The sequence below is a fragment of the Festucalex cinctus genome, chromosome 5 (genome assembly GCF_051991245.1).
Source record: "Festucalex cinctus isolate MCC-2025b chromosome 5, RoL_Fcin_1.0, whole genome shotgun sequence".
In the NCBI taxonomy this organism is placed as follows: Eukaryota; Metazoa; Chordata; class Actinopteri; order Syngnathiformes; family Syngnathidae; genus Festucalex; species Festucalex cinctus.
In genome coordinates this window covers 22673050-22687427 of record NC_135415.1, presented here as the reverse complement: position 1 = coordinate 22687427, position 14378 = coordinate 22673050, and the positions used below count along the sequence as shown (strand labels likewise).

The following is a 14378-nucleotide window of genomic DNA, read 5'->3' as shown; positions in this document are numbered from 1 at the left end:
TCCAATATGCAGGCTTAGAGGACTGATTTATGAAGGGGCGTGCTGTATTAACATCAACAGCCGGCCGCCACAGGCCCTGTCACTTTTCCTCTGGATTTTCTGCTTGATGGACGAACCCAGCTGATCTCCCTTAACCCAAAAAACGCCCGTGGGGCAGAATTCTTACATAACGGCCCTCAGGTAATGCTACCGCCACCTTATTCGAGTGAGGGAATCGCATGGAGAACGTCGACCCGAGCCCACCGTTCCATTTATAGAAGAAAACGACCTGCAGCTCTTTGCTTTCCAATTAGAATCAATTAGAAACACCTTGAAATCAGATCATTCAAATAAAGAAGCGACACTTTTGTTCCACAAAACGTTGCATTTTATTGCTTGTACAAAAGCAAGGGAAGAGCAGATTCATGTGTGAAAAAAAAGTCTAGTGTTTTCTCTTGTCAAAAAAGTAACAAAAAGCTGTTTTATGTCGACATGGTCCAGTTTGAGTTTAGATCAATGTTTCATTGTATCCTGGCTGAGGATCTGACATAATTTGCTTTAAAACTCCTTTTCTCAGTAACAAGTTGATTTTACAGTTAAACAGGACTCCAAAAATTTAAGTTATTGCACTGTAAGCACGATATGAGTTGCTTTTGACGAAAGAGAACATAAAAAGCATATTGTACTTCTAAATGGTGGCCGTGGGGGTTTATTCACAATGTCAACAATCCACTACATTGACGTCGAGTAAAACCGGAGTTTAAATTAAAATCAAAATAGCTGTTTATTAGGCAGAAAGGCAGAGAAATGGCAAAAAAATAAACTGTCTGCAACATGGATGTACAATACCTTGCGGAGCCATCACATGTTTGTCTATTGTGCAAGAAATCCACAACGCTGCTGTTTAAGTTAGCAACAGAATTCTACCAGTTAACTTTTCAACGTTCGTGTATGAATAATAAAGGAACTGAGATAATCTTTCTCCTGAGAAGCTTATTGGAGGGACGTGTGTTTTTTGTTGTTTTTTTGTTTTTAGAATGACGCAACAGTATCTACTATGGAGGGACGGCCACTACTGGGGTAATTATGATTTGAAGCCACTCTTAAATTAATAACTTACAGCAACGGGCTTCTTCTTTGATGAGTACTTGATTGCTCAAATGAGCTTACCAAGAATCACTTAAACGTCACTTTGGCCTGTTTTAAGGATATTAGAAGGCAGAAATTCATTTCTAGACTTGCTGCATGGGCCTCAAGTTCGGCGACACCTAGAAGTCAAATTTAAAAAAAAAAGAAAAAAAAAAGTTGGTCAAATTGTACATATTACTATTTAATCATGTTTCCAAGGACTGACCTCAAAGTCTGTACCGGTGCATCGCTTGATATCGTCTGGAGTGATCCCCTCCCACACTTCTATGAGAGTCAGCCCTTTGGCCTTATCCACATCAAACACAGCCTAAGTGAAGAGAAGACGGCGTTATGAAGAAAAGAAAATAACATGGCAGGGGGGAATGACAAATGGGAGTGTTTTATTTCATCAATGTGCTTGAAGATGCAGTGGGGTCAAAGAACAGGAAACTGGGGACTGCAATTACCCAGGTGACCTTCAAGCTCTTGAAAAAGAATTTAACCACGAGACGATGCAGACGAGCCCTTCAACGTCAACCATGCGGAGAAACCCTGACTTGTGTGTGTTTGTGTGTAACACTGTGTGACGCAGTAGGTAAGCAATTAACTGCTGACAACATAAAACATTAACTTAAATGGACGCATTTTTAATTAAGAGAAAGCGACAAGTTGCTTACAATCATCACCAAAGCCGCTGGCTCACACACACACACAAATCTCTCATTGCCATCAAGTCCACTAAAAATAGCGTGAGGCAGCAAAATCCATCCTGTCATGTGTCACGTTTACAGATCAGCACAAAGGTTTCCCAACCCTCAACCTTTTCCCCTGCACAAACATCCAACAAACTCATTTCTGTGCACCTCAGACTTTGTCTTCACTATCGTAAATTAACAAAAAAACATTTTGCTTTTAACTCTGACTGCCAAAAATGTTTAAAAACGATTAGTAAAATCACGATGTATGCTGTCATAAACGTGAAATGACGTCATCTAGGTGTGTTTTGTTTTTTTTGTGTTTTTTCTTTTCTTAAATGGACGGAGCAACGACTAAGTGCAGCGCTGCCTGGTCAGTGGGTTGTGGAATCAAAAACACCACCTAACCATGGCCAGCAGATGGCAGCATTGTGTCTCTTTTCAATAAGCTGTTGGTGTATGGAATTACAATGAAATGTGACAGAATCTGATGAATGCTCGTAATCAGCGAAATGGCACTGTGGGTTTTTTTTTTGTGTTTGTTTGTTTGTTTTTTTTCCTAACGTGTGGCAGTAAAAGAGTTAACATAGCCTACTGTAAAGGGAAACTTGACTCATTGAACCATATAAAGCAGTAAAAAGTGAATGTTTGTCCAGAATTCATTTGTTAACTTCATTATTTTTCATGTACAATTAATACTAATAAATACTAATATTTCCAGTTGCCACAGTTTTCTGACCAAGCCCAGAAAACAGGTGAGCCGTGATTGGTCGTTACGTACTACCTCAACACAGGCGATGTCATCTTCAGTTGACAGCAAGTGCAAAATAAATGTTTTTAAAGGTATTAATATTAATCATCAAACATCAAATGCATCAAATATAATGAAGTTATCATATTCATTCTGGACAAAATAACTTTTTACAACTGAAAATGGCTCAATGAGTCAAGTATCCCTTTAAAGCCTTTTCACACTGCACTTGGGCCGCACAAAAGTGGCCCAGTGCAAGCTTGCCCATATTTGGAAGTGTTTATGTTGCAATCTACCAGGAATTAAACAGGGAGGTTGCTCAGGCCTCAGGTAACGACCAGTCACGGCTCACCTATTTTCTGGAGCTGAGCCATGATTGGTTGTTACCCGAGCAACTGCGATGTCATCTTTAGTCGACAGCACACGGCAAAATGGCCTCCCCAAGACAGCTAGAAACGGGTGGATTTTACTGCTGAACTCATATTCCACAAAGACGATATTAATCAGAATGCAATGTTTAGACTAGCGGGGGCACGTAGAGAAAATTTTGGGGGTCAACCCAAAAATGCTCTTTCTTTACAAGACAGTTATGAACAGGATATATTCATTGCAATACAGCTCAATAAGAATATAAAAAACAACAACATTGCAGTAGCTCTCACGGAGTGAAATATTGCTTTTTTTTTTTTTTTTTTTTTTTTTTTTTTAAGTAGTTTAAAGCTAACGTAAACTCAAAATTTACCAGCTCAAGAAAGTAGAATTGTCCATAAAGCATGAAAATCATTTTTAATATACAATTATGTAGGAATTTGCGTTCTGTAAAAGTATTTTACTTTGCATAACATTCACTTTTTGAATTGAGTGACTGAAAATAATGAACTTTTCTACCATGTTCTAATGCAAGACTGCTGAATGACAGTAAGAGGCTCCATCTCAAACACATTCAACACAGAGGATGTATTGCAGGGCTGCATGAGAGGAGCACAGAAGACAAAGTGACCTGAGTCCTGTTGCTTCTCCCAGCGGGGAGTGACAGGCCGAGGCCTCTTCCACACAAAGCCTGTCACGGATCAGCTCATTAGATCCACGCACACACGCGCGTGGCAGGAGGCTGACATCTCACTCCAAAATAGCAAGACAGATGGAACGGCATAGGGAGTAGGAGGATACGCAGACACAAGCGCCGACACGAGTCTCTTCATGTGACGCAAGCGTTCTCACTCGTTATGGAACATTAAATATCGGTCGTCGAAAAAGGAGCTTTCACACGTGACGGGCATCAAAAATGCATTAATCATGAATTAAGTTCAACATTTTACTCAATCTTACAAAGTTTGGATTAAGATCCCAAACATCGGGCGCAAAAACACTTCATTAAAGTAAAAGTTATTGAAAAATGCTGTTGGCAGTTATAGCTAATAATATTACAAGAATGTAAAAACTTTTCAAGCTGTATTGTTTAAGAGTAATTTACTGTCGAACACAAGTAGAATTTCAATTTGGTTGCTGGAGTGATAATTGCTGTCACTGCTGAAAAGGCCAGGGGTAATACTTTTGTGTGAATAATTCATTGGCAAATGAATTACTATTTGTTCTTTATTTATTTATTTTACTTCTTTTCAAAAGAGAACCAAATAACCGAGAGGTCAGCACACAGAGATTTAGTGCGTCATTCAAGCAGCACACAATGACCAAATCAGGTGATTATGATGATGGTTATTTCATGCCAGATTCTTTCAACTGAAGTTGGATGAGCACTGCAAGTCCAAGGACGCAATAACGATTTAATGCCAACGTATATCCGATTTTCCCTCCATTCCCATGTGCATTTCAAGTGCCACATATTATCTGGAATGGCTGCACTGTTTTACCCAGATGGAACACATGAAACAAGCACACATATTGCATGGAAGAGAATCCACAAGAAATATCAGCCAGCAGCTAAATGAACAAAAATACATTAATAATGTTAATATCAAACATTACAGATGCATGGACTGACTTGAATCCAGCCTAAATCAACTCCAAAAACAAATACAGTAGCAAACCGTAAACACAAACGATAATAGGTTGTGTTGGGTTTCATTTTAGGACAGCATCTCTATATACATTACATTAAAGTGTGACAAAGTGCAAGGGAGGACAACGTTAATTACGTTTAGAAGGAGTTATCTCTCCTGTGCTACGCTGGAGCGGAGATGGACCCAAGCAAAACTACAGACAGACAATAAAAGCAGGCCAAGCATTATGATGCTCATTAAAGACATCATTTTCGATGTTTATAGCCTTTCATTTCCTACACCTGATAGGGGTCAGGCCGTTTCCTCTGGTAATTATCTCCAAAACTGTAACTCTGTTATTTGACTTTTTTTTTTTTCTCAGATTACTTCTCTGTATCAAACCAAGAACCCTATTGAGTTCGAAATGATGTCCTCCGCAAGCTAACAATGGCAAAAGGTCAACTCCTGCAAGCACACCGTCCTCGTCAGCACTGTCACAGCAAGAACTCGACTTAATTTGATTGAGAGACACAGGTCGGCTGAGGTAGTTGAGGTCAAAAGCCAAAACCATTACAATCTTTTCATTGTCTGCCCTGAGCCAAGCATGATTTAAACCATTCAACTTCCACGATTTTGGAGATATGAAATTACAGTTGGAAGATGAGAGACTTTTGGTCAATTTTCAACCCAACTTCATAACGATTCTGCAAAACTCGCCCGATGATGTTGTATTTCGTCCCCTTGCGCTACATGGGGCCCCCCATGAATGAGGGGGGGGGGGGGCTATGCACAGTGCGTGTTCTCTGTTTAGAGAGAGGCGGCCCTGGTTGGGACTGAACTGGATCTATTCATGTCCTCTTAACATTGCTGCCAATAAAGAAGTACTATCAGCATTCAAGAGCCAAACAAGCTGACAACCATGTGTCAGTAATTGTGACTCTTACTCTCTTGCTTTTGCTTTTCCTCCAGATAAAAATGGCGAAATGCACCTAAGATTGGACAGTCTGGAATTCAACCAAAAATTCCTGGGGGGAAAAAAAACAACAACGCATTTATAGTCACAATTGATTGACGTCATTTGAGCACACTCCATAAATATGCATTATCACCAGCTTTATCGAGTATTTTTTATTTTTTTAAATCATTCATTTGGCCTGTATTGTATGATGAAACCACGAGGACAAGTAAACTGAACTTATTGTGCTATGGAAGAGCTGTCACAACAGTAACATGCTCCCAAAGACGTATTTATACGTTTTCTAAGCGCTTTGTGACAGCTCAGGCTGTTTGAAAGCGCTATATAAATAAACTTGAGTTGAGTTTTTTTTTGTTTTTTTTTTGTTTTTTAAATGCTAGAGCATACAGAAGGCTTTGATGTCGCCTCTGAACTGAAGAGAATGCTTGAAACAAAGGTAGTTATTACAAATGGCTAGCAGGTGGCAGCAGAGTATAAGAGATCAACAAGTGCCATGTTGCAACAACCTCGTTTCCCCACTGTTTTAAACAGATTTGTGAATAATGATGAAGCTCAGCTATATTCTAATGCTAATTTCTGCAAAACTGATAGAAATATACCTTTTTTTCTGATGAAAGAAGAGACTCTAATCTTTCTTTTGGTAGGTTCCATGTTTTTATAGGAATAGAACACAATATTCTGTGGGCCTTGCAAAATCAGTCAAAATTAAGTAAAACAGCCGGTAGCGAAGGGGGTTGCTTCAGTGAAAATGGCTTGGAGTGAATGAGGTAATAGTGTGTGAGGTTATTATTATTATTATTATTATTATTATTATTATTATTATTATTATTATTAACAGTGGCTAACTTTTTTTTTTTTACTCTTGCATGGCTGTTAATTGTGAAAGATGAATAATTATGTAAATTTCCATGATATCAAATAGGCGAAACAGATTAAATTAAAGTGGAATTGATAATGTTTGACCTTGGAGAGTCATTCCACTGTGGTAAAAGACACACTTAAGAGAATTTCTGACAGGTGGTTCGACAGCTCGAGAAAAAGCAGCAGGAGATGAAATAAGGAAGTTACGGCAGGGAGGAGGCGGCACCATGCTGGCAGGGGCAGTAGAAAGAGATTTAACCTTTATGGACAGAAAACGTCTTGCTGGGAAATCTTGTGCAATTATAGATCTCATCAGTCGAGCAGAAAGAACGAAAGGGATGGAACGCTGTAGCACTTTGCCCAGTGTCTGGACAGTTTATCAATGTATAACTTCCAAAGGGGCAAAAAAAAAAAAAAAAAACGCCACAGTAACACGATTTGGGAAAGAGAACAGAAAGATTCAAAAATTGCAGCAGCAGCGGCTTTGAGCTCACTCGGCTTTCTCTATTTCTCTTCTCGTTGCTCTATTAAAAAATTAAGCTTTTTACATAGTTGCATTTTCTGCTGCTGATTCTCCAACATTGCTTACTGAAGTTTCACCCTCCGACGACTGGATTCTGCAGAATCAGGCTTCTTCTGTAATTGGGAGAAGATGGTATGGAGTCGACTTGCCTCTCGAATGAGAGTGGATGATGAAAAATATGCATGCACTTCCATAACTTCACTCTGTTGGGGGACCTTTGGCTCTCTTTAACGAATGTCAGAGATTGATCTTGCCTGGATTGTAAGATCTACAGAGTCCAATTATGGATGTTATATTTTCGTTGTGAAATCAGTTTCACTGCTCTGTTCAGCAAATTGACTTGAATTGGTCGCCGACTCTCATAAAGAAGATGATAAATAGCATTTTTCCTCAAGTAGCGGCCTTCCCTCAAGAAGAAAAGATTTTCAGTTGCTGGCTAAGCTCAAATCGACACTTGGCGCCATTAGTTGACTGTAATTACATTTACTATATAGTACACATTATACAACAAATAATTCCGTTGGGTTTAGTAGATACCACTGTGCCATGAGGGATCAGGTGTGCCTCAAGAAATTACCCAAAAATGTAATTTCAATAATATTTCTTTTTTCATCCATCGATGTCAGGCAGAAGAACTAAATGCTCTTACATTAGATTGCAGAAGGTACGATTAATCTGTCTCCACCTGTTGTCATTAACTCATTTACTCCCAATAACGTATAAATATGTTTTTTTAATGTTGTAAGTGTCCCAAAGACGTATTTATACGTTTTTGTTTATTTTTTATGCTAGCTAGAGCATACAGAAGGCTTTGATGCAGCCTCTCAACTGCAGAGAACGGTTGCAGAAATGGTAGTTATTACACAAACGGCCAGCAGGTGGCAGCAGAGCAAAGGAGATCAACCAGGGCCATCTAGAAAAAAAGCTCAATTACTTACAATTTTAAATACATTTGTGAAAACTGATTAAACTTAGGTCTCTTCTAATGCTAATTGCTGCAAAAACGGAAACAGATAGAAAACATACTTTTTTTTTCCTGATGAAAGAAGAGACTTTAATCTTTCTTTTGATAGGTTCAATGCTTTTATAGCAATTGAACACAATATATTGGGGGCCTTGCAAAATCAGTCAAAATCCAGTAAAACCGCCGGGAGCGAACGGGATTGCTTCTGTGAAAATGGCTGGGAGTGAATGAGTTAATAAAACAGAATAATAGCTTTCTGTACATCTACACACACCTGTGAGTAAATTAAGACATTATTTAATTACACTACTTTGTGTGACTTATTTGTTTGTCTGTGTGCTGTGAGGTTTTTCTAATTTCAAAGATGTGCCTTGGCTCAATACAGGTTGAGAAACATTGCACTTCACCCTGATTTGGTGTGGAGGAGGCACAGCGACTGCTGAGCTCTGCAGAAAGTGTGACTTCATAACAGCAGGAAAGCATCTGGCTCTCGAGTAAATTCAACAAACAAAAATACTGACACTTTTAGTTTCCAGCATGGGCAGTGCAGCAAGCGCAAACTTGAACAGACGTGATTGGGCCGGAACACTATCACTTATGTCCCTTAAATGATGCAGGAAACAATAGGTTGTCTCCAACTGCACTATTTTTAGGTTAAAAAATGCCCTTGACAACAATTTAAGGAAATTCTGTTCTAATTCTAATTAAAGACACTATAGGGAAAAAATGATTTCAGGATGTTGGGGGTTTGAAAATTTCTCAGACCTTCACATCACATTTGGGTTTAAAGCCTGTGTGTCTGACATGTTCAGCTCAGTGACACTAAATACGACTATAATATGCAAGCATCTGACTTTTAACTCAGTCATATTCTAGCAGGAGCAACGACATGCCAGGCGTGGATCTCAAGGCAGGAATAAGAACTTCAATAAATGACATCATGAGACAAGCCATGCCCCAGTGTGAAAATGAAAACACTAAAACAAAATCAATAACCAGCCTCCAAAGAGACTAATTGGCACTAATTGAATCAAAGTCATATCCGTCCACCCCTAGTGCATCACAGCAATCATTGAACTTGGTTTTATATGAGTGTGTGTTTGTGTGCGTGCATAATCATATGTGTCCTAAATCGCTTATTACCAATGGGAAATGATGTTATGATGTTATACACCAGAGAATTCTCTAATCTATAAGTGTTAACGGCTTTGTTGCATGGTTAATACATTTACAGATACAAATTTGTATGATAGAGTTCAAAACATTTCAGAAAAAAGTCTGCACTAAAATGTCTAGCATGCAGAGGTCATACTACGGCTTATTACCTTCACAAATCTAGTAAGATTTCAGCTCATTCAGCATCCAAAGGATACATTTCACTATGCCTCTCTCACATGAAACAATAAGTCATTTTATTTTATTTAGGCGTGTCAAAATCAGTGCATTTATTTTGAGTTATTCTAAAGTTCCTTTCGCGCCACTTTTTTAACACGCCACTTTTTAATGATCGCCACTTACTCGGAAAGCTTGTCGGGGAATTCCAGTCACAGTGCACCAATAATGCAACTAGGGGTGTGAATTGCCTAGTACCTGACGATTCGATTCGTATCACGATTCACAGGTCACGATTCGATTCGATACCGATTAATCCCGATACGAATTTATAAGTCGATTGTTGCGATTTTTTTTCATTCATATTTAGAAAATACTAATCAGTAAGCTTGTAGAGTGTAAGATTTATATGAAAATGTATTATTTATTTATCTGAAATTTCAGTCTTATAGAGGTTGTAATCTGTTTCATGTTTGAACAGCATTAAAATAAAAATATTAAGGCTTAATGTGCCGTTCATATAATATTCTTCCATGCTCAAGGTGTGAATCCTAAAAAAAAAAAAAAAAAAAAAAAAAAAAAAAAAAAAAAAAAAAATCGATTCTGCCGATTATTGAATCGATTCGAGAATCGCGCGATGTAGTATCGCGATATATCGCCGAATCGATTTTTTTTTAACACCCCTAAATGCAACAGTAATACATGTAATAATAATGCATATATTTATGGAGACTGGGTTCAAGTTGTATTTTACAAGTTTAAAAATGTGCAGAATTTCTCAAGTTACTTCATGCTAAAGATTAGAAAGCTCTCAATATGAAAAGAAAAATGCACTGAGCTGTCAACGTCGTACAAATGCAATTATGCTATCTAGTGGCATAAAATGACCTCAACACAAATCAATATCACACTCGTTTACAGACGTCAGCAATAGATGCTTAATTTTAACTCAATTTTATGAATCATGAAAATACTGTATGAATGACTAAAAGATGCAGCCATATTTCTATTAGTTTAACATTTTTCCACTTTTATGTTAATTAGAGCATGAAAACTTGTTAAATGTATTGTACATTTTATTGTACATTTAGAACAAACATTTTTTATTGCCATGCGATTAATAATAATTTAAAAAATGTAATCACCTGACACCCCTACTTTTATGACAAACCCGGTAGTAAGCTGGAGCCTAGCCCAGCTAGCATTTATTTATTTATTTTTTTAACCAGGAATAACTTTTGATCAAAAGTTTTGCCAAATATTACTAAGTCCAAAAACAATTTTGGATCTTAATTATAGCGCTCAACTTCTTTTGTCAGCAGTGTGCATATTAACTAAACAGATTCAAACCTTCTCGGTGATGATCCGGTCCACACACTGCTTCCCTGTCAGAGGCAGAAGGCACTTGTCCAATATCTTGTGTTTACCTCCCTAAAAGAAAGAAGCTCACATAAGTAATCGAGCCTCAGCCTAAGGTTAGGACTCTAAGTCAACCATTAAGACCGCTCAGTCCATTCAACGATTAATCACTTCATAGATGAAGTATCGACTGCAATATTTCAAGGTTTGGAGCCAGACACGCTTTAATCCCCAGATACAGGTACTTACGACACATTTGAATGTCAAGCTCAGTCTACCCACCATTAAATCTTTAAGTGTGAGCAGGTCACATGTCAGTTCACAACACACACAGACGCATGCTCCATCATGAATGACAACACCCTTCAGGGCAGCGAGTTGGTGTTCACCTGCTGCACCATCTGGACCGTAGCTGGGCGCCAGACAGGCTCTGATTATCCCGGCTCAGCGTGTTTGTGCAGCATGTTTGCGCTGCCATTGTTTTACATTTGACATGAATTCAAAGTCGAAAGTGTGCTCGGAGTCGCCCGTCGCGGCGGTACCACTCTGACTAATCAGCTCTTGACTCCAATTCTACGCTAGTATTTGAATTAGCTAAAGACAAATGAGCAGCGAGTTGGTATGCATGCTGACCCTTTTTCTGCTTAAGAGCCATTAAGCAAACCATTAGGTGAATTACCATTAATCAGTCAGAATGCTCACAGTCATTAGTGCAGGAAGTAGACATAGGGCACAAAGATAAATGAGGGACTGCACACATACAGTACACTCAAATGATACCAACCTTTGCTGAGTGCTCCATGGTGACCACCACCTTGGTTCCGGCACTGGCCACCAAATCCATGGCGCCACCCATTCCCTTCACCATCTTACCCTGACATCACAAGATAAATATTGATGATATACATACCAAACAATTGTAAAAAATAAGAACTTGGGATATTTTGTAGAACATTGGCATAAAAACACGGGTAGAGCAATTTGTTTACTTGTCATTGTCAGTGAAACCGTTAAAACACACCCTAACGCACTAAATAACGACAACCTCACATCTGGAGCTGCTTGTAGGAAGAATTCATTATTACATTTTGCGGAGCTGCTATTTTCACATTTTACAGTTTTACTACATGGCCTGAAAGTCCGTCGAGTTCCTTTTAAACTCTACATTGAGCACTAAGACCGTGACATGCAACAAACTTCATAATTTCAGTTGAGATTTGGAAAAGTACCATATCATTTTCCATAGTGATGACACTTAAAACCATCATTTTAAATCAGAATCTTTGGTGCTGATATACTGAGCACAATCAAATGTTCACTTTGAGCGATACTGAGTGCCTTAGGTAATTTGTCATACTTTTGCCAGTATTTGATTAAAACAGTTTTTTTTCTAATGAAAATGTTTATGACAATATTTTACAATGCAAAACAGTTCAAGAAACATGCAGCAAAAAAATGGGAAACAAATTTCTTCTTCAGAAGTGAAGTGTCAATTATGATAAAGCACTATGTTCCAAAACTCAATATAACTTTAAATATGAGGACTTGCCAGTAACAAAACAGTTGTTGTGTTCCTTACACATTATCTTAAGTGGCGAGACGGCAGCTGAAAAGACATTTACTGTTAGTAATGACATTTCTCTCCAATGTGAAATTACATTTTTGTATTTAGGCACAAATATCTGCTAAAGCCATGTCACCGCCTGACAAAATGAGAACAAAGGTATCTGAGAGGGACAGCAGTGAATGGTAGAGGGGAAAAATGGACGAAAAGTACCAGTTATATAGTGGCTGTAGAAAGATAAAACACCATATCTTTGGTGTTCTGACCTGACAATACTTCCCCAAGCACTCCAAATGCTTCTACTGGAAACCTGAAGCTGAAGTGTGCTATCACCATTTCAGCATGGCAATGTCAATCAGCACACATCCAAACCAACAAACAAATGATCGGAACATTTGGGTAATAACGTTTGCAAAGGCACAGCCAGAGCACAGAACTAAATCCAGTTAAAAATCTGTGAGGTGAGGGCTGTGCACAGGAGACATCCCGGCAATCTGATACATTTGGAGAGCTTTTGCCAGGAAGAGTGGGCAAGTATTGCCAAGTCAAGATGAGCCATGCTGATAAGACTCCTACACAAACTTGAAGGCTGTCATTAAATCAAAAGGTGCTTCAGAAGTATTAGTTTGAGGGTGTGCACCCTTATGCAACCAACTCAGTGTGTAACTTTTTATCTTCCCAGATGTACTGTATTTCCTTTACCGTATTTTCCGCACTATAAGGCGCACCTTCAATGAATGACATATTTTAAAACTTTTTCCATATATAAGGTGCACTGCATTATAAGGCGCACCTTCAATGAATGACATATTTTAAAACTTTTTCCATATATAAGGCGCTACAGTAGAGGCTGGGGTTATGTTATTCATCCATTAGATGGTGCTGCGCTAAAGGGAATGTCAACAAAACAGTCAGATAGGACAATCAAACTTTATTAAGAGATTACAAACCAGCTTTCTGACAACTCCATTCACTCCCAAAATTAATAAACAGCTGTCTTATTATTTTCTCTCAGGTAAAGTATTAGTATTAGCTAGCGATCCAAGATGGCGGGATCTTCTGCGCATGCGCGTCGTGCAGGGTCAACGATAGCGTCTTGACAGCGAGACCTGTTGCAGCTCAATATTGATCCATATATAAGCCGCACTGGATTATAAGGCGCATGGTCAGCTTTTGAAAAAATTGAAGGCTTTTAGGTGCACCTTTTAGTGCGGAAAATACGGTACCAATTAATTCCAAATTATTGTTTTGTGGTCTCATTCTTTTAAATCAGAAGTGTGTTTACAAAAGGGGCACATTTACTTTGTATATCTCATGTTGCAAAGCAAACTGATGGAAGGATAAAAGTTTTGGAGGAGGGCGTGAAAGCATTTGAAGCAGGATTTGAAGGCATCATAAGCCACTTAGGCAGCTTCAATGCACTTCCCTCCAGTCAATAAGGAGGTCCCAATGTTTCTCAAGTATCAGATCAACAAATGAAAATCACAGTAAGTCAGAGCAGAGAACGTGACTTTCAAAACGGAATAAATCTAAAACGTTCTTTTTTTTTTACTCACTTTTTTTTTTTTTACTCGAAGTGCTTCAGTGTCCCCAGTGAAAGAAAGCTTCAAAAAAATAAAATAAAAAAAGAGGAGACTGACATGCAGATCTTGCCACAGGGTGACTGAATTAAAATCCCATTTGCTCATCAATCATGTGAAGAGGCTGCTTTGCTTTGCTCTCTCCTCGATAACCAGGGGATATATATATGCCAAGTGCTGTGCATCATCATAAGGATCCAGACTGCCTCCAGGGAGGCCAGCTGGGTAGGAAAGATATCAACCCAAAGCAGTGCGAGGGCGGCGAGAGGAAAGCAGGGGTAAGTTTGAGTTAATTGAATATACTGTCACGCATAATTTTAGGAAGCACCCTTGTAACAAGCTGTCATGAGCCCCAAAATTAGTTCATTTAAAAAAAAAAAAACAGAGAGAGATCCTCACCCTCTAACACAGCAATAAAGGTCTCCACCTTTAGTCAAGTTCACATCTCTGCTTTTTATTTAATGTGCAGCATCTTTTAATAGATCAGCAGGAAACTGTGTCCTTTTTCATGCGATCGATGCTAATGCACTTTCTGACATTCAAAGAGCTCGCTAGTGTGTACACAGGCCCTCGGGGACGACCGCGTTCGACCTGACACAAGCGAGACTGACTTGTGTGATGATGAGTGTGAGCCAGACACCTGTGAGCACACCCTCCTTTCCTTCA

The 14378-nt window shown here is 38.7% G+C and overlaps 1 protein-coding gene across 1 annotated transcript in view; it reads right to left on the bottom strand.

Annotated features, from left to right (window-relative positions):
* Positions 1-344: 344 nt before the first annotated feature.
* Positions 345-14378, bottom strand: part of oxct1a (3-oxoacid CoA transferase 1a) — a 36339-nt gene continuing 22305 nt past the window's right edge. Inside the window, exons 14-17 of the mRNA XM_077522681.1 lie at positions 11353-11442; positions 10560-10640; positions 1334-1435; positions 345-1247 (exon numbers count right to left, since the gene is read on the bottom strand). Coding sequence (XP_077378807.1) covers positions 1212-1247; positions 1334-1435; positions 10560-10640; positions 11353-11442 — 309 coding nt within the window. The 3' untranslated portion in view covers positions 345-1211. The remainder of the gene's footprint in view (positions 1248-1333; positions 1436-10559; positions 10641-11352; positions 11443-14378) is intronic.